The sequence below is a fragment of the Nomascus leucogenys genome, chromosome 16, assembly GCF_006542625.1.
Source record: "Nomascus leucogenys isolate Asia chromosome 16, Asia_NLE_v1, whole genome shotgun sequence".
Taxonomy (NCBI): Eukaryota; Metazoa; Chordata; class Mammalia; order Primates; family Hylobatidae; genus Nomascus; species Nomascus leucogenys.
In genome coordinates, this window is record NC_044396.1 from 75,420,970 (window position 1) to 75,442,065 (window position 21,096).

General features: G+C 41.9%; 1 protein-coding gene across 1 annotated transcript in view; it reads right to left on the bottom strand.

Moving 5' to 3' along the window:
- The window catches only part of ATAD2 (ATPase family AAA domain containing 2), a 76,493-nt gene extending 55,697 nt beyond the window's left edge, over positions 1–20,796 (bottom strand). Inside the window, exons 1-2 of the mRNA XM_003256177.3 lie at positions 20,518–20,796; positions 4,568–4,716 (exon numbers count right to left, since the gene is read on the bottom strand). Coding sequence (XP_003256225.2) covers positions 4,568–4,716; positions 20,518–20,688 — 320 coding nt within the window. The 5' untranslated portion in view covers positions 20,689–20,796. The remainder of the gene's footprint in view (positions 1–4,567; positions 4,717–20,517) is intronic.
- Between the last annotated feature and the right edge of the window lie 300 nt (positions 20,797–21,096).

Here is a 21,096-nt window from a genome sequence, read left to right on the forward strand (position 1 = left end):
AAAAAAAAAAAAAAAAAAAAATTAGGCTGGGTGCAGTAGCTCATGCCTGTAATCCCAACACTCTGGGAGGCCTAGACAGGCAGATCGCCTCAGGTCAGGAGTTTGAGACCAGCCTGACCAACATGGTCTAACCCTGTCTCTACTAAAAACACAAAAATTAGCTGGATGTGGTGGTGGTCGCCTGTAATCCCAGCTACTAGGGAGGCTGGGGGAGGAGAATCTCTTGGACCTGGGAGGCGGAGGTTGCAGTGAGCCGAGATTGTGCCATTGCACTCCAGCCTGGGCGACAAGAGCAAAACTCTGTCTAAAAAAAAAAAGCTGGGCATGGTGGCACATGACTGTAATCCCAGCTACACTGGAGGCTGAGTTAGGAGAATTGCTCGAATCTGGGAGGCAGAGGTTGCTGTGAGCCAAGACTGCACTCCAGTCTGGTCAACAGAGGGAGACTCCATCTCAAAAAAAAATACACACACACACACACACACACACACACACACACACACACACCATGGAATTGTACACTTTAGAACTGTGAACTGTATGGTGTATAAATTATATCTCAATAAAGCTGTTATTAAGAAATAATTAATATGGCCAGGCACAGTGGCTAGCACCTGTAATCCCAGCACTTTGGGAGGCTGAGGCAGGGGGACTGCTTGAGTCCAAAAAAGTTCAAGACAAGCCTGGGTAACATGGTGAGACTCCATCTCTACAAAAAATTTAAGGCCGGGCGCGATGGCTCACGCTTGTAATCCTAGCACTTTGGGAGGCCGAGGCGGGCGGATCATAAGGTCAGGAGATCGAGACCACGGTGAAACCCCGTCTCTACTAAAAATACAAAAAATTAGCCGGGCGTGGTGGCAGGCACCTGTAGTCCCAGCTACTCGGAGATGCTGAGGCAGGAGAATGGCGTGAACCCGGGAGGCAGAGCTTGCAGTGAGCCGAGATCGCGCCACTGCACTCCAGCCTGGGCGACAGAGCAAGACTCCGTCTCAAAAAAAAAAAAAAATTTAAAAATGAGGCAGGGCATGGTGGCTCACGTCTGTAATCCCAGCACTTCTGGAGGCCAAGGCAGGCAGATCACTTGAGGTCAGGAGTTCTACACCAGTCTGGCCAACATGGTGAAATCCTATCTCTCCTAAAAATACAAAAATTAGCTGGGTGTGGTAGGGCATGCCTGTAATCCCAGCTACTCAGAGGCTGAGGCAGGAGGACCACTGGATCACTTGAGCCTGGGGGTTTTAGGCTACTGTGAGCCATGATCATGCCACTACACTCCAGCCTGGGTGACAGAGCAAGGCAATATTCTCAAAAAGAAAAACAGAATTAATAAAAAGGATAGAAATTCAATATATTTTAGAAGTAATCTAATTAAAAATATCAAGTCATTCCTCTTTAAATCCAGATTGAAAGCATTTATTTTATTATACTCCCTTAAGACCTTTCTAACATAAAGCCAAACAATGTTTTATAAACTTGAATAATGTACAGATCCTTTTAAAGGTAAAAACAGGACTTCCAACATTAATTTGTTTGTATGACTATGTAAACCAAACTAAACAGAAATTCATCTATAAGTTTTATACAAATAAAACTATAAAACCATCAATAAATATTAATGTAATAAGGGGTTTTGCTAAAATGAAATAACCATTTGGTGTATGAATGTGGTATTGACTGCTATCAGTTTCTCTCGAATTTGGCATGTTGTGTATCATATTTGCGTTATATACTGCTGTGTACCACGATGGGGCAACTCATCCACTTCTCTTTATTGGAAATGTGCCAAACATTCATTTAAATAGTATGTCATGCTATGACATCATATTGCCTTTCATACGGAAGCAGACGCATCACTTATGTATTCAGGTCTGATTCTGTTCTTATCTCATTAATCTAAGATAACTAAAGTAGTACTACTTGATGCCAATTCAACTGTAAACACAAATGTATGGCCTCAAATTTTATGGCAATTCTCTATAAGGTAACAATTTAGGGAGCCTAAAATGTTTATTTTTTTCTTCAGATTGTCAAAAACAATTTTAAGTTCTCAGAGACAGTTAATGGACCACTACCTTAACCCAGAAGAATAAACCTTAAGACTTCAAATTTCAGAAATATCAGGCTGGTTTATACTTCATCGATTCTAAAAGTTGTACATTTCTCCCCATTTTAACATCTCTGAAATTGGAATGTGTCTTACCGATGGCACCTCACAGTTCACTGTCAGTGTTTTTTCTTTTTTAGTGTCCCATAAACATTGTCATATGTTTTAATTGCTGATACTATGGATTTCATAAAATATAGTATAAAACACTCCATAAATAATGGATGAAATAAGATGCAAATTAAAAAATATGTATTAAAAGAATGATGAAATAGCTGAGAAAAAAATTAAAAACTCAAAAGGGCATAACCTTGCTTATCTAGAAAATATGGTATACAAAATAAGAGAATCAAAATTCCAGGCTGAGCGCAGTAGCTCACGCCTGTAATCCCAGCACTTTGGGAGGCTGAGGTGGGTGGATCACCTGAGGTCAGGAGTTCGAGACCAGCCTGGCCAACATGGCGAAACCCCATCTCTACTAAAAATACAAAAATTAGCTGGGCATGGTGGCGCGTGCCTATAATCCCAGTTACTAGGTGGGCCGATGCAAGAGGATCGCCTGAACCTGGGAGGCGGAGGTTGCAGTAAGCTGAGATCATGCCACTACATTCCAGCACGGGCGACAGAGCAAGACTCTGTCTCAAAAAAAAAAAAGAATCAAAATTCCATTTACGAGCAGGAGGATTTCAGTCTTCTAAGTCATTACAAATTGTTTATTTATGAGAAGAAGTAATGTAAAAACGATTCTTTCTTTTTTTTTTTTGAAACAGGGTCTCACTCTCAGTGGCATGATTACAGCTCACTGCAGCCTCGACCTCCCCAGCTCAAGTGATCCTCCTGCCTCAGCCTCCACAGTAGCTGGGACTACAGGTGTGCGCCACCATGCCCAGATAATTTTTTTATTTTTATTTTTTGTAGAGATAGGGTCTCGTTATGTTGCCCAGGCCGGTATCAAACTCCCCAACTGAAGTGATCCTTCTGCCTTGGCCTCCCAAAGTGGTAGGATTACAGGTGTGAGCCACAGTGCCCAGCCAAAACAATTATTTCATCAAACAAATTTTACTCTAATTGGGGCTTTTCGCCCTGAACCAAATATACTCCAGTTCCATGAATTTAGCCAAACTACCTAATCCATTAAAATTGATTTCTTGAGTTTAAAATGGGTTTCATGCCACCTCATTAGACTAAAAACAAAACCAAAAAACTGTATGTACAGACTGCTTTAGAAATACACCAACACATAGAAATTCATAAATGACTCAGAATTGATAAAAAAAACTTTATAGCAAGCAATCAGAAACAGAACTACAATTATGAATGAAGGCTTTGTATAGACTATGAAGCGGAGCCATAAACCACAAGCTAAGTTATAGTGACAAAAGGTCTCTTTAGACACTCAAATACCTGAGAATTGATCCTACGTCAGCTAACCTTGTTAGCTGTACTCATACGTATCACAGGTATCATCTTTGAATAATAAAAGCATGAATGTGTACATTTTTTTTTTTTTTGGAGATGGAGTCTTGCTTTGTCACCCAGGCTAGAGTACAGTGGCACGATCTTGGCTCACTGCAATCTCTGCCTCCTGGGTTCAAGCGATTCTTCTGCCTCAGCCTCCCGAGTAGCTAGGACCTCAGGTGCACGCCACCATGCCCAGCTAATTTTTAAAATTTTACTTTTAGTAAAGATGGGGTTTCACCATATTGGCCCGGCTGGTCTCAAACTCCTGACCTCGTGATCTGCCTGCCTCGGTCTCCCAAAGTGCTGGGATTACAGGTGTGAGTCACTGCGCCTGGCCACATATTATTATTATTATTATTTTTTGAGACTGAGTTTCACTCTTGTTGCCCAGGCTGGAATGCAATGGCACGATCTCCGCTCACTGTAACCTCTACCTCCCGGGTTCAAGTGATTATCCTGCCTCAGCCTCCTGAGTAGCTGGGATTACAGGCAAGCGCCACTACACCAGGCTAATTTTGTTTTTTTTTTTTTTTTTTTTTTGAGACAGAGTCTCGCTCTGTCGCCCAGGCTGAAGTGCAGTGGCACGATCTCAGCTCACTGCAAGCTCCGCCTCCTGGGCTCACGCCATTCTCCTGCCTCAGCCTCCCGAGTAGCTGGGACTACAGGCGCCCGCCACTACGCCCAGCTAATTTTTTGTATTTTTAGTAGAGACGGGGTTTCTCCATGTTGGTCAGGCTGGTCTCGAACTCCTGACCTCAGGTGATCTGCCCGCCTCGGCCTCCCAAAATGCTGGGATTACAGATGTGAGCCACCATGCCCAGCCACATATTAATTTTTAATTTAGTAATACTCACTTGTGATCATTTATTTTCAAATAAACTACATTTTATAGCCCTGGAACCTTGATGACCAGTCAAAAATACACTTCAAAAATTAAAGCAAATCCTAAATTACTGCTTTAAAACTATTTTGAATTAGTGTTCAACCATCTTGTATTACCTTGTAAAATGCCTGCCATTAGCAAGTTGCTCCGTTATTTCCACATTCTTCTCAAAACTAGAATCTGAAGAATTCTGTGCATCTTTTCTCAAAGATCTTAAAGCACGTGTCCGGTGGTAGGTTTCAACTTCCTTAACTGATGACCCATCCTTTAAGAAAAATTAAGAAAGCCATCTAAGTTTTTCTTTACAAAACTCCCAATTTAAATTCCTCCAAAGAGTATTCTCTGATTACAAGTTAGTAAAAACTGCTTTTTGTGCAGAATCATTTTGCAGCTCCCCAGGAAACTACAAGTTAGTATCTAGAATAACCATTTCATGATAAACAAATATCAGCAATGTCTATGAAGCAGCTAATATAAGATTTACTGGTTTATGGTTCATAGCAAGTAGTTCATAACCACTTTAGAAAAAGTAGTCTAGACAGTGAAGTTTTCCACCACTGACAAAAAGTTGTAATAGTTTATTACAGTAGGTACTCGTTTATTTTAAGGCTATAGAAATTAGAAAGACCTAAGAAAGATACAGACTCACCAAAATATTGCCACCTAACCACCAGCAGCAACCTCAAAATAACTGGTCCATCAGAATTATAATTTTGGCTTGAACAATGAAAAAGAGTTATTACTGTATATTTTGCCCAGTTTAATGCAGATAATGCAACAGCTGAATTAAAAAACTGTTTAGGGGCCGGGCATGGTGGCTCATGCCTGTAATCCTAGCATTTTGGGAGACCTAGGCAGGTGGATTGCTTTGAGCTCACAAGTTCCAGAACAACATGGGCAATGTGGCAAAACCCCATCTATTAAAATTGCAAAAAAACTAGCCAGGCATGGTGGAGCACACCTGTGGTCCCAGTTACTTGGTAGGCTGAAGTGGGAGGATGATTTGAGCCTGGGAGGTGGAGGTTGCAGTGACCCGTGATCACGCCACTGCACTCCAGCCTGGGCAACAGAGTGAGACCCTGCCACAAAACAAAACAAAACTGTTTAAGTATGTTAATCTGTTGTAAAAACCATACAGCTTTATGTAACTTCATTTTAGTACAATAAATAGACTACAGGCTAAGTTAATGGGCTGCTTTATGAGCTAGAGGTTCTATCATAAAGTATTCCAAAGTTCATACACCGCTCTGAGATCATATAGAGTATTTTCACATTAGAAGTCAAAGGTATCTAAAATACAAACAAAACAAAACAAACAAAAATAGACAGGGCCAGGCGCAGCTGCTCATGCCTGTAATCCCGGCACTTTGGGACGTCGAGGTGGGCGGATCACTTGAGGTCAGCAGTTTGAGACCAGCCTGGCCATGGCCAACAATGTGAAACCCCGTCTCTACTAAAATACAAAAATGAGCTGGGCGTGGTGGCACGTGCATGTAATCCCAGCTACTTGGGAGGCTGAGGCAGGAGAATCGCTTGAACCCAGGAGGCGGAGGTTGCATTGAGCAGAGATCGTGCCACTGCATTCCAGCCTGGGCAACAGAGCAAGACTCAGTCACAAACAAACAAACCAAAGATAGAAGTCAAAGTCAAAGGTTCCTAACAACTCTATAACTCTATGCCCTACTACTCTGAAAACTGATCAGTTTAGAAAAACAGGCAGTGCTTTAGGAAAACACCACCAAACATTTGAGTCTTTGGATCACATCCCAGGCTGGCTTTACTCTATTGTCGAATGTTGTTTTATCAGGGCATTTATTTTTGATTTGAGCAAAATATTTGGTTGGTTCACAATAAAAAGGATATTTATACCACAATAATTTGTGTAAAAATTAGACAGGTACTTCAAAAATATTAAATGATGTGTACGATTTGTCACCATCTTTATCAATGTACCTATATTTGAGGATGTTTGAAAAAAGCTTACACCTTGGGTGGTGTATTATTTTTAAGACAAATATTTACATCTTAGATCAGTGTAGTGTATAAGACTTTCATTTTCCAAGGAATATTTAAAAGGAATCTATTTCCAAATTATCAACTTTCACATGTACTTTTTCTTAAAACTGATCAGCCTAAAAAGGCACAAGGCATCCCATTCATTTGCGTTTCTCCATTTTAAAAAAGAAAGTTCTAAAACCACAATGAGATACCAGCTCATACCAGTTAGAATGGTGATCATTAAAAAGTCAAGAAACAACAGATGCTGGAGAGCATGTGGAGAAATAGGAACACTTTTACACAGTTGGTAGGAGTGTAAATTAGTTCAACCATTGTGGAAGACAGTGTGGCAATTCCTCAAGGATCTAGAACCAGAAATACCATTTGACCCAGCAATCCCATTATTGGGTATATACCCAAGGGATTACAAATCATTCTACTATAAAAACACATGCACACACATGTTCACTGCAGCACTATTCACAATAACAAAGACTTGGAACCAACCCAAATGCTCATCAATGATAGATTGGATAAAGAAAATGTGGCACATACATACCATGGAAATACTATGCAGCCATAAAAAGGATGAGTTCATGTCCTTTGCATGGACATGGATGAAGCTGGAAGCCATCATTCTCAGCAAACTAACACAGGAACAGAAAACCAAACACTGCATGTTCTCACTCATAAGTGGGAGTTGAACAGTGAGAACACATGGACACAGGGAGGGGAACACCACACACTGGGGCCTTTCGGGGAGTGGGGGACATGAGGAGGGATAGCATTAGGAGAAATACCTAATGTAGATGACGGGTTGATGGGTGCAGCAAACCACCATGGCACATATATACCTATGTAACAAACCTGCACATTCTGCACATGTATCCCAGAACTTAAAATATAATTTTAAAAATAAATAAAATTAAATCTAAAAAAAAAATTCTCTCACCCATTCTGAATTTCACTATTGCAGACACTTCAAGGTATTAAAAACTTTCATAAAGCCAAAGAAAAACACTGGTGTAGGTGTTAAGAAATTGAATGACAGCCGGGCATAGTGGTTCATGCCTGTAATCGCAGCACTTTGGGAGGCCGAGGCTGGTGGATCACCTGAGGTTGGGAGTTTGAGACCAGCCTGACCAACATGGAGAAACCCTGTCTCTACTAAAAATACAAAAAATCAGACGGGCGAGGTGGCACATGCCTGTAATCAGGGAGGCTGAGGCAGGAGAATCACCAGAACCCAGGAGGCGGAGGTTGCGGTGAGCCAGGATCGTGCCATTGCACTCCAGCCTGGGCAATTAAGAGCGAAACTCAGTCTCAAAAAAGAAAAAAAAAAAAGAAAGAAATTGAATGACTAGGCCAGGCATGGTGGCTCACGCCTGTAATCCCAGCACTTTGGGAGGCTGAGGCCGGGGGATCATGAGGTCAAGAGATAGAGACCATTGTGGCTAACATGGTGAAATCACGTCTTTACTAAAAATACAAAAATTAGCTGGGTGTGGCAGTGCGCACCTGTAATCCCAGCTACTTGGGAGGCTGAGGCAGGAGAATTGCTCGAACCCGGGAGGCAGCGGTTGCAGTGAGCTGAGATCACACCACTGCACTGTGGCCTGGTGACAGAGCGAGGCTCCGTCTCAAAAAAAAAAAAAAGAAAAAAAAGAAAAAAGAAATTAAATGACTAAAGAAAGGCAACAAATACTTTCCCTTATTAGGTGGTTTTCAATTCTCTGCTTTCAATAAAATTGAAAGGAGACCTAATAAAGCTAAAAGAACATTAAAAATCATTTTTGGCAAGTGATTTTTGATGTATAACAAAAAAAACTGAGTGGCACTGCTAAGCATAACTCCTTTTATTACTGTCTACTTATTTATATGAACAATACTTACATTTATAAAAACAATGGAACTGATACACAAAAACACAGTCTTGATTTTTTGTTTGTTTGTTTCGCTTTAGGAGCTTTTAACGCTTAGACCGGAAAAGATCACAGGATAGGTTTTTCATAGTCATTGATCCATCTCTGAGAAGGCAAGAATTTTCCCTTCATTCTGGTCACAGGTAGAAGTCCAGACTCTCCCCTAGCAATGTCTTCAGAATGCAGAATGGAGGGGCTCCCTTTGCAGTGCAGTGCCTCCCCAACCCAGAGGCAAGAAAGCAAGCGTATGTAATAAGCACCCATGTGCCAGGCCCATGAAAGGCATTTTCAAGAGAACACTGTCTTTAGCAATAACTACAATACATCCACAGACACATGAACTAATTGGGTGGGTAAGGAAACTTCAACCATGTGAGATCTCATAAAATCTTACTTTTCTTGCTCACAAAATTGGAACGATACAAAGATTAGCGAAAACAATTTTTTAAAATCTTACTATGTTTTATCATTTCAAATCCAAGTAGATAATGTTCTTGTTCTGAATGACAGAGCATTAATTCTAACAACTCTACCCACAAACATTTTATTTCTTGGCACTCAGAAGCCCTCTAAGGCTCAGAAATTTTTCTTAAACTGATTTCATGTCCTATTCAAGTGTTGTCTACAACCTGCATAACCAGTACTTTGTACAACTTGTTTATACTTTAATTGTATATAAAAGTTTTTAAAGAAATACGTAGTATTTTTATTTAGGTACCTCCAAACTTGAATTCACCTGTGTAAAACATTTTAAAATGATACAATTCTCTTTTGAGTACCACTACAGCTATACAGAGGTTTCCACTGGTTCTACTTTTCTACTGTTATTGATGAGCATGCTAACACTGACTGTCTTACATATAGTAGACATTTCAAATAAACGGCTTGTATAGAAAAAAATTTCACATCAACATAAAATACAGTGGGTTAAGTCGACTGAAAACGCAAATTAAAAGAGAGAAAAAAAGAATCAAGGTAAACTTTGTTTGCTAAGAGTTTGCTCATGTTATTATTTTTAAATGTTTCACAACATATCAACTGGTTTTTAGACTGCAGTGGGTACACGTAAAGTCTGACATAATAGTTTTATTCTTTTTAATGTCAACATCAAAAGATGACAGAAATTACATCCTCTGAAAGAAATAAATGAGGGGGAAGTTGAGATGATAACTTAAAACTGTATGAGAGAATAAAGAACTAAAAAACAATTTAGGAACTCTTAGGAGAAAACAGCATTGGATTTGGCAATGATTTCGTGGATGACACTAAAAGCACAGACAACTAAATAAAACTATGTAAGTTAGACCTCATCAAAATGAGTACCTTTCATGCACAAAGAACACTATCAATGGAGTGAAAAGGCAACCTACAGAAAAGGAAAAAAATCTGCAGATCATATACTGATAAGGTATATAAGGTTTTATATGTATATACACACACACACACACACACACACACACATATATATATACACACATACATATATATATATCTCCAGAATATTTAAAGAACTCCTTTGCAAAACAAGCAAACCAATTAAAAAATAAGCAAAAGATGTGAATAGAGATTTCTCCAAAGATAGACAAATAGCCAATAAACACATGAAAAGATGCTCAACATCACTAGTCATTAGAGAAACGCAAATCAAAACCACAGAGTTAACACTTCACACACATTAGGATGGCTATTCACAAAAAAAAAAAAAAAAAGGAGAAAATAGCAATTGTTGCTGAGGATGTAGAGAAACTGGAATCCTTGTGTGTTGCTGGTGGTAACATAAAATAGTAAGGCAATTCCTCAGAAAGTTAAACACAAAATTTCTGTATGATCCAGCAATTCCACTTTTGGGTATATACCCAAAGAAGCAAATGCAGGGATTTGCACAAATATTTGTACACTCATGTTCATAGCAGCATTATTCAATTCCCAAAAGGGGAAGCAACCCAAGTGTCCACTGACAGACGAATGGACAAACAAAACATGGTACACAGAATGGGGTATTATTCCTTTTTGTTTAAAAAAGGGAATTTTAACACATGCTACAATATGGATGAACTCTGAAGATATGCTAAGTGAAATAAGCAAATCATAAAAGACAAATACGATTAGTCTAGGAATATGAGATTCAGAGAACAGTCCCATTCAGAGACAGAAAGTAGAATAGTGGTTGCCAGGGACTAGGAGGAGAGAGGAACTGGGACTAAGTGTTTAATGGGTATGGAGTTTCAATTCTGGAAGATGAAAAAGTTCTGGAGATGAATGGTGATGATGGTTACAGAACAACGTGAATGTACTTAACGAACTATAAGCTTAAAAATGGTTAAAATGGTCAATTTTATGTTATGTATATTTTGGCACATTAAAAAAGAAAATAAATACTACCATATTCCTGAGGATAAAAAGATTTTATTTCCTTACAAAACAAGAAAAGGGGTGGGTGGGGACAATACTAGGAAAAAACATTTCCTAAGAAACTTGGAAGACAATCTTATAAATGGTATAAGAGAATCTTTGATTTGCATAGTGAATGGCTTGTCATTCTCTCCAAATAAGCACTAGGCAGCAAGAAAGACTCAACAATGTGGGCAAAAAAAAAAAAAATTATTTGGGAGTCTCTATATAGAGTATACACTAAAAAATTTTTAAATGCATCTTTCAAAAACAGTTCTAACAAAAGCAATATAAAAATAAAAGCAATACATGCCCATTATAACTGGAAAAATGAAAATGCCACCCTTGCCGGGCGCGGTGGCTCAAGCCTGTAATCCCAGCACTTTGGGAGGCCGAGGCGGGCGGATCACGAGGTCAGGAGATCGAGACCATCCTGGCTAACAGGGTGAAACCCCGTCTCTACTAAAAATACAAAAAATTAGCCGGGCGTGTTGGCGGGCGCCTGTAGTCCCAGCTACTCAGGAGGCTGAGGCAGGAGAATGGCGTGAACCCCGGGAGGCGGAGCTTGCAGTGAGCCGAGATCGCGCCACTGCACTCCAGCCTGGGGGACAGAGCAAGACTCCGTCTCAAAAAAAAAAAAAAAAAAAAAAAAAAAAAAAAAAAGAAAATGCCACCCTTAATTTCAGCCACCCACAGACAACCTCTTTTAATCTCTTGGTGCAAAAACCATTTTTTTCCTGTGCAAACATATTTACATGATTTTAAAACTGAGATAATACTATATATGTTTTGTAGTTTTTTCTAGTAATACCAACATTTTTCATGTCATTAAATATTACTCTAAAAATTTAATGAATGAATAGTATTTCAGCCATTACACGAATCTATTTAACAAATTGCTGAATGTATTATATTTAGGTTGCCTGCAATTTTTTCTGATGTTGTAAGTATCTCTAGATGAATTATCTTGTGTATATCTTATTTCCTAAGGAAGACTAGCACAAGTATTAAATCGAAGTCATCTAATTCCCAAGAGGTAAGTTCAACACGTTAACAGTAATTAACACTGGATGACAGAGATGGGGACTTTCACTTTCTATTTTTCACATTTTCACATGTATTACCAGAAAAAAATTCCTAAAAAGTAAAAAACAAAGAGAAAACAAAATCTGAAATTTTAACCTAGAGATGTAATATTCTCATTTATTCTTTGGCTAAAATCTACTTAAATATTGAGAGCACTTATAGTTCTTTAAAAGTGAAGTTTTAAGAGAGGAAATGTCAGTATTTTGTTAAATTTTAAGTCTCTCACAACCTTGCAGAATCAGTAAGTTAGCACAGAGAAAAAGCAGCAATAACAAAAAAGTTTTCCTAAAGTAGACACAGTTGCATAATAAAAATATTCTATGTTATTTTTCACAGAAAACCAAGCTTATTCAAGCTTTAAATTCATTTTTTTAAAAGCATGTTTGGTGGGGAGGTCAGTTGTTTGAGTCAATTCAAATATCAACAAATGAGGTTGAAATAGGATGTACTCAACACAAATTTAGGGCTCTTTGAAAACTTAAACAGCAGTATATTCTAATACACGATATACATGTTATATCACTATAGTTGTGATATCCTTCCTTAGCTTTGTCTTTAAACATGAGTTTAAATCACCTCACCATCTACTCGGTAATCCAATTTAGTTTCTACCTCTACAGCTCTTTCAGTACATTCACAACTGTCTCCCAATAGCTAAGTCCAACAGCCTTTTCTCTACCTCACTGACTTCTACAGAACTATCACTACCTTCTTTATTTATTTTCAGAGATAGGGTCTTGCTCCGTCACCCAGGCTGGAGCACAGTGGCACAATCATGGCTCACTGCAGCCTCAACTTCCTGAGCTCAAGAGACCCTCCTGCCTCAGCCTCCCCAGTAGTAGCTGGGGCTACAGGCATGTGCCACTATGCCTGGCTACTGATTATGTATTTTATCTTATTTTATTTTACTATTTTGAGACGGAGTCTTGCTCTGTTGCCTGGGCTGGGGTGCAGTGAGTGCAGCAGCACAATCTCAGCTCACTGCAACCTCTGCCTCCTGGGTTCAGGCGATTCTCTCTCTCAGCCTCCTGAGGAGCTGGGACTACAGGCAGGCGCCACCACACCCAGCTGGTTTTTGTAGAGACAGGGTTTTACCACATTGCCCAGGCTGGTCTTGAACTCCTGGGCTCAAGTTATCCACCTGCCTCGGCCTCCTAAAGTGCTGGGATTACAGGTGTGAGCCACCATGCCCAGCCAATTTTTATTTTTTATTTTAGAGATCATCATCTCTAAAATAAAGAGGTGGGGGGGGTCTCACTATGTTGCTCAGGCTGGTCTCGAACTTCTGGCTTCAGGTGGTCCTCCCACCTTGGCCTCCCAAAGTGCTGGGATTAGAAGTGTGAGCCACTGTGCCTGGCCACTACTTTCTTAAAATGCTTCGATCCCTTGGTTTACTTGGTTCCATGATTCAACTTCTCACCTTTAAAATACAGGCATTGCTTCAGACCTCCTTAATTCTTTTTGTGCTTTGCTGTTTTCTTTTCTTTTTTTTTTTTGAGACGGAGTCTCACCCTGTCGCCCAGACTGAAGTGCAGTGGTGCGATCTTGGCTCACTGCAAGCTCCGCCTCCCGGGTTCACGCCATTCTGCCACAGCCTCCCAAGTAGCTGAGATTACAGGAGCCCGCCACCACACCCGGTTAATTTTTTTTTTTTGTATTTTTACTAGAGATGGAATTTCACCGTGTTAGCCAGGATGGTCTCGATCTCCTGACCTCCTGATCCGCCCGCCTTGGCCTCCCAAAGTGCTAGGATTACAGTCATGAGCCACCACGCCCGGCCTGTGCTTTGCTGTTTTCTATTCATCCCCAAGGATAAGCAGTCCCAACCTCTTAGCAATTCTGGCATAAAACTCCCAACGGTCGGCCGGGCGCAGTGGCTCACATCTGTAATCCCAGCACTTTGGGAGGCCAAGGCGGGCAGATCACCAAGTTGGGAGATTGAGACCATTCTGGCTATCACAGTGAAAACCCAGTCTCTACTAAAAATACAAAAACTTAGCCGGGCGTGGTGGTGGACGCCTGTAGTCTCAGCTACTCAGGAGGCTGAGGCAGGAGAATGGCGTGAACCCAGGAGGAAGAGCTTGCAGTGAGCCCAGATCGTGCCATTGCACTTCAGCCTGGGCTATAGAGCAAGACTCTGTCTCAAAAACAAAACAAAACAAAACTCCCAATGGTCTACTGCTCACTTCTTCAGCTGGAAACAACACTGCCTTCCCTCCCTGTGTTCAAACAACTCTCAGATCCTGTGCTATATTATTTGACATTTTTCTCCATTCCTGCTAATACCACCTTAATTTAAACTCTAAGGATCTAGTAATCTAGAATACTTAGTATATGGATACTAGATACTAAGAATCTAGTAATGAGGATAATGATAGTTTATAAACAGGAGAAATATATGTGTCTTATCAAGTACTATGCCTGGTACATAGCAACTGCTATGTAAGTGGTAGCTATTACTATTATATATATATATATATATATTTTTTTTTTTAGACAGAGTCTCACTCTCTTGCCCAGGCTAGAGTGCAATGGCACAACCTCGGCTCACTGCAACCTTCGCCTCCAGGGTTCAAGCAATTCTCCTGCCTCAGCCTCCCAGGCAGCTTGGATTACAGGTGCACACGGCCACATCCAGCTAATTTTTGTATTTTTAGTAGAGACGGGATTTCACCATGTTGGCTAGGCTGGTCTTGAACTCCTGATCTCAGGTGATATGCCCGCCTCAGCCTCCCAAACAAAGTGCTAGGATTACAGGCATGAGCCACCACACCCAGCCTACCATTATAATCTTTTAACTGGTCTTCTTAGCTCTAGATTTGTTAACTATAATCCATCCTAAACACTGTGTCATCAGATCCCTGTTCTAGCTCTTCACTGTCTCCCAAATAAAGCTGTAACTTCTAAACCTAAAATCATGGGCCCTTTCTTGCTTATAACTGAATACAGAACTGCCATGTCACCCAACTCTAGCGAACACCATTCACTGCCACACCCAAAAGCTCCCTACCTATGCTTTGTGATACTTCATTAAGCTGTATACTTTTCATGTTTCTGTACTGTGTTATGCTTTAAGTTTTCAAAATCTCCTGTATGCTACACGTATTGGTGTTGAGTTTTGAGTATCTTTCCAGACTTTCAAATAAACATACAATTTTTAAAATAGTACCTTCTACATACTGCAGAATGTTCTATTTTACCTAACACATGGAAGAATAAAAATGTAGGTAAACAACCCAAAAGTAGGCTGGGCGCAGTGGCTCACGCCTGTAATCCCAGCACTTTGGGAGGCTGAGGCAGGTGGATCACCTGAGGTCAGGAGTTTGATACCTCATCTCTACTAAAAATACAAAAATTAGCTGGGCGTGGTGGCAGGCACCTGTAATTGGGAGGCGCTTACAGCTACTCCGGAGGCTGAGAGGCAGGAGAATTGCTTGAATCCACGAGGCAGAGGTTGCAGTGAGCCAAGATTGCGCCAATGCATTCCAGCCTGGGCGGCAAAAGCAAAACACTGTTTCAAAAGAAAAAAAAAACCCAAAAGTAATGTACGATCATCATCAATTTAAAAAAAAAAAACACCCTACTATCCATCCTTAAGTGACTCTTCAACATGAGAAACAACCCTAACTTTACAGAAACCAAAGAACCTTAGACTTTAGAAAACAAAGAAAGTACAGAAATAGACAATGGCTACTCTGATTCTGGAAGAAAAAGAAACTACAGAAAAGATATCCAAAGTCATAAAGTTGGTAGGATGAAAATAAAAGTTTTAAAAAAACAACAAAAAACAAACAGACCACCACCACCACAATATTCAGGGAACCTGTACAAATCAGGAAAAAACAAAAACACAAATCTATAAGCCCAGCTGAATGAGATCATATTCAAAATGTAAAAATAGAATGTAGTTAATAAATAGGTGACTATAGGTAACTTCAGAACTTGAAGATAAGATCAGCCTGATCAAAGGTAATGAGAAGTTTTGAAAAAAAAGGTCAGCCTGAGATTAGACTAGGAAAAATTCAAGTTAATGAATTAATATGAATAAATGTAACCACCCATAAAAGTAGCCTAGCCTAAGAAATGCTCTGTCAATAAATATGTGGCTGAGGAAACTAAGAAATATCCAAATATAATCAGGGTGATCAGGGAGTGAAGTCTCTGAAATGCATGATTGATGTAAAACAGCAAGGTGTAATCCAGCCAAATGTTTTGAATGTAAAGCCCCCAAATCAGAAAATATTCCAATTACAGAGACGTTTCATTTTCGGTACTGATGGGCTTGTCAGTATGAATATATTACCCCTAAAGACCACCGATTTATTTTAATCCAATCCCATGCTCATTAAGTAACACTGTGATTATAATTTGGTCTACACAGACACCTTGATGTATAAAAGGGAGGAGAACTTTGTCTCAAAAAGGTATAATGCCTGCTGGGAACTGTGGTGGGGGTTGGGGGGGAATCCTTTCTATTCTACAACACCCAGCAGAGTGCATTCTAATTGCTCAACCACCATATACCGCAAATATGGGATTTATGGCAAATAGTCTCTGTATATTGCCGTTAGGTCTCCTCTGCTAGACTTCTATCTCTTTAGAGTATAGGACAATCAACAACAAATATTTAATATACACTTACTTCCTGCTAGGTTCTGTTCTAAGTGCTGGGATAACATTGCCAAACAAAAAGTCAAAATCCAAGTCCCCGTGCAGTTACATTCTGATTCGGGAAGGGAGAAAAATACTTAAAAATAGAAAAGTATAGAAAATGTTGGAAGGTGGTAAGTGCTAGGAGAGGCATGTCAGTGAGTGGTTTGTAATTTTAAATGTGGTGCTATGGTAAGCATCATTGCAAAGGTGAAATTTTAGCAAAGACTTGAAGTAGACAGACTCCTAAATTTGAATCATAGTCACACAGCTTACTATAAGGTGAATTTGGGCAATTTATTTAAATCTCTGTGCATCAGTTTTCTCATATAAAAAAAAATAATCTTACCTACCACATAAGGTTATAAGGACTGAGTTATTTATTTGTACACTTTCTGGACCACACTAAAGTACTATAACTCCTGAGGTTTTGTTTTTTAGTTTAAAATAATGTAAAAAAAAAAAAAGTTAAAAGAATGGGTCATGCAGATATCAAGGGGAAGAGTATTTCCAGCAGAGGTATACCAAATGGAAAGGTCCTGGTATTAAAGAAGTAGCTATGCCAGTGTGGCTGGAATAGAGTGGGTTTTGCAAAGGGGTAAAAAAAGATGTCATCATAAAGGATGCAGGGATGCTTAGGGTTGCTTCCAAACTTATAGACTTTTACTTAGATAGGGAGTCTCAAGAGGGTTTTAAGTGATCAACTGTTTTGACTTTTTAAAAGATTCACTGCATTTGCTGGGCGCGGTGGCTCACGCCTCTAATCCCAGCACTTTGGGAGGCCAAGGAGGGCGGATCATGAAGTCAGAGACCACCCTGGCCAACACGGTGAAACTCCGTCTCTACTGAAAATACAAAAAATTAGCCAGGCATGTTGGCGGGCGCCTGTAGTCCCAGCTACTCCGGGAGGCTGAGGCAGGAGAATGTCGTGAACCCGGGAGGTAGAGCTTGCAGTGAGCCGAGATTGTGCCACTGCACTCCAGCCTGGGTGACAGAGCGAGACTCTGTCTCAAAAAAAAAAAAGATTCACTGCATTAAGAACTGACTATTGGTGGGGCGTGGTGGTGGTTCACACCTTTAATCCCAGCAATTTGGGAAGCTGAAACTGAAGGACTGCTTGAGTCCAGGAGTTTGAGACCAGCCTGAGCAACATAGTGAGACTCCATTTCTACAAAAAAAACTTAAAAATGAGCTAGGTCTGGTGGTGTGCCCCTGTAGTCCCAGCTACTTAGGAGGCTGAGGTGGGAGGATCACTTGATTCTGGGAAGTTGAGGCTGCAGTGAGCCGTGTTGGTGCCACTGCACTCTAACCTGGGTGACAGGGCAAGACTCTGTCTCAAAAATAAATAAATACATAAAGAGAACTGACTGTTGAGGGAAGGTGGGGCATAATATATATATCAAACAGTGGAAAACAGGAAGGAGGCCAATCAAGAATCTATTATAATAATCCAGGAAAGATGGTCAGGCGCCGTGGCTCATGCCTGTAATCCCAGCACTTCGGGAGGCTGAGGTGGGCCGATCGCCTGAGACCGGGAGTTTGAGACCAGACTGGCCAAAACGGTGAAACACCGTCTCTACCAAAAACACAAAAATTAGCTAGGCGTGGTGGTGCATGCCTGTAATCCCAGCTACTTGGGAGGCTGAGGCAGGAGAGTCACTTGAATCCGGGAGGCGGAAACTGCAGCAAGCCAAGATCACATCACTGCACTCTAGCCTGGGTGACAGAGCGAGATGCTGTCTCAAAATAGTAAGTAAATAAATAAATAAATAAATAATCCAGGAAAGAGATTATGGCTTGAACCAGCATGGCAACACTGGAGGACATATAAAGTGGTCAGACTTGGAATGTATTTTGAAAGTAGAGCCAACAGAATTTGCTAATGCACCGGATGTGAGGAGTCAACAATGACCTAAGGTTTTTCTCCTGAGGAACTGAAAAAAAAAAAAAAAAAAAAAAACAGAATGGCCATTAACTAAAACTGACGATGGTCTTAATAGCTGACAATGACTGAGTCCTAACTATATGCTAACTGTTCAATTAATCTCCTTACATACATGATCACATTTAATCCTCACTATCAATGTGGTGGGTATCACCCCATTTAACAAGTGTAGAAACCTGCTGATTATTGGTAAACCTGAGAAGCTGAAACTGAAATTCATAATTAACAGTTTTCTTAAGTCTATATATTTGGCCAGGCAGGGTGGCTCACATCTGTAATCCCAGCATTTTGGGAGGCTGAGGCAAGTGGATCACCTAAGGTCGGAGTTCGAGACCAGCCTGGCCAACATACAGAAACCCTGTCTCTCCTAAAAATACAAAAATTAGCCCAGCGTGGTGGTATATGTCTGTAATCCCAGCTACTTGGGAGGCTGAGGCAGGAGAACTGCTTGAACCCGGGAGGTGGAGGTTGCGGTGAGCTGAGATCGCACCAGTGCACTCCAGCCTGGATGAGAGTGAGACTCTGTCTCGAAGAAAAAAAAAGAGCCTATGTATTTAACCAGTATTCAATACATCAGTATGTATCATTATGTTCATAAGATCTAGTGTTACCCTGGACATAAATAATCAATCAGTATTGAAACAGCTTTTCTGAACACAGGTTAAGTCAAGTAACCAATTTCAGTGCAGAAGTGTTTGGCCTCTCCAGGTCTCTGCCAATTCCTGGCAGATGACTGAGAAACAAATCCTGAGAGTCAGGAAATTACTTGTCTTTTCAATTCAGAATCACAATTTCAGAGACTGAAGGGACTACAGTTTTTAACCCATTCCCCTCAGCAGAGTAGCAACCAGAATGGGATGCCCACAAAAGATACTGGCAACTGATTTTATATAGTTATCTAAATACAAGATCTTAATAGAAGACTTAATACAAGACCCTGAAATCGTCTGCTGAACTGAAGAGGATTACATTGTCACTTCCACCACACGCTTCCCCTGAGCCTCTCATTCTCACTCCCAAGTTCCCAACCTTCTCTCAGGTCCTATTTTTCCTACTCCATGCCTACCCTCACTCGCTCCAACACCTTCAGTCCAACTATATATTACTTGCTGCCTTAACTAAATTTACTAGCGAGCTTCCTCGACTTCAACCTTCGGTGAATGCTGAAACCCCTCCACCTAGGCCTCTTTCAGCAGCTGGGGTGGGGAGGTAGATGGGACGGGAGTAACTCTGCTCAGCTTTAACTCTGCCCTGCAAAAACGGTCACTGTACTTCAGACCTAGAAGCAGCACTTCTTTCAAGAGGACCCTCCTCCCTTCCAAACTTCCCCTATAGACACTGCTTGTAACTGCAGCATGATGAATAGAAAGGGAACGATTTGGGAGGCAGGCAATCTGAGTTCCAATTTTAGATCTACCCCTTACTGTTTACCTTTTTGAGTCCGTTTCTTCATCTGTCAAAGAGATATCACAACTATGCATTCTCAAAGGGTTATGATGAGGCTTGGAAGGGGGGGGTACAGGAAATGTTGGTCCATCCCTCCACATTATGCAACCTGGTATTATTCACTGCGCTGTTATTACGGAACCCCTCTGGATCGTTAATGGAGGTCAGAGAACCTGAATTACAACCTGTCTGTCCCTGTGCCCCCTCCCCCCCAACGTTTATGGCGCAGACAGAAAGCAGTCAGGAGATGCGTGTTGCCTCCAGGTTGATGCGAACCTAGGGCAGGAGCCTGGGCGATCGATCGGCCAGGGAGGGGGGGGTCGTGCGGGCGGCCGAACAGCCGCGGCTTGGCCCCAGACCGCACTCCGCTGTGGCGGGCTTCGATTTCCTCTTGCGTAAAAGTAGGTGGTGACCAAATGCTTAGTCCTCTCCCGGCCAGCCTAAGCTCAGCGACCCGACCCGCACCTCCGATCCCGAGAGCTTCCATTTTACTCGTCCTCGACCACACTTCTCCCCCGACAACTGTCACCCCGACCGGCGCCGCCCACCCCCAGGCCCCTCCGAGCGCCGGGCTGCCGGCAGTCCCCACGGGAACCGCCCAGGCAGCCCGCCTCAGGCCGGTACTCACGCCCGCTTTGGCTGTGGTCGCCGCGGGTTTCTTCTGCGCCGCGCCGGCCGAGCGGAGCCGCCTCCGGCCGATCTGCTCCAGACTGAGGAAGTCACTGGACAGGTCCAAGGAGTCCGTGGCCGAGGCGGCGGAGTGGTTGTGCAGCTCCAAGCTGCTGCGGAGAACCACCATCTTCTCTCCCTAATGGCCTCGGCGTGCGCGACTGGAGAGGGCTCCAGCGCCAGGCGCCTGCAGCTCGGGCTCTTCCGCGCTCCGAATTCTGGCGCCACAAGCTCCGCGCCAGGGGCCGCAGCGCGCGCGCCCAGAATCCCTCCGCCGTCTGTCCCGCCCACGCCACCACCATAGAACAGCAGGCTCGAAACTCTCCTCCCATTTGTAGAGCGAAGGAGGCCGGGCCAACGTGGAGAGGAACACAGGCCGACAGTATAGAGGACCTGAGCAGAGAGTCGAGGGGAAAACGCTGACTTCTTTTTCTTCACATAGTTCCGGCTCGCTGAGCTCGGCGGAAGAAGACGGTGGGAGCAGTGCGCAGCCCGTTTGGAATTTTGGCGCGGGGACGGCGGCGGGGGAAGGGAGGCC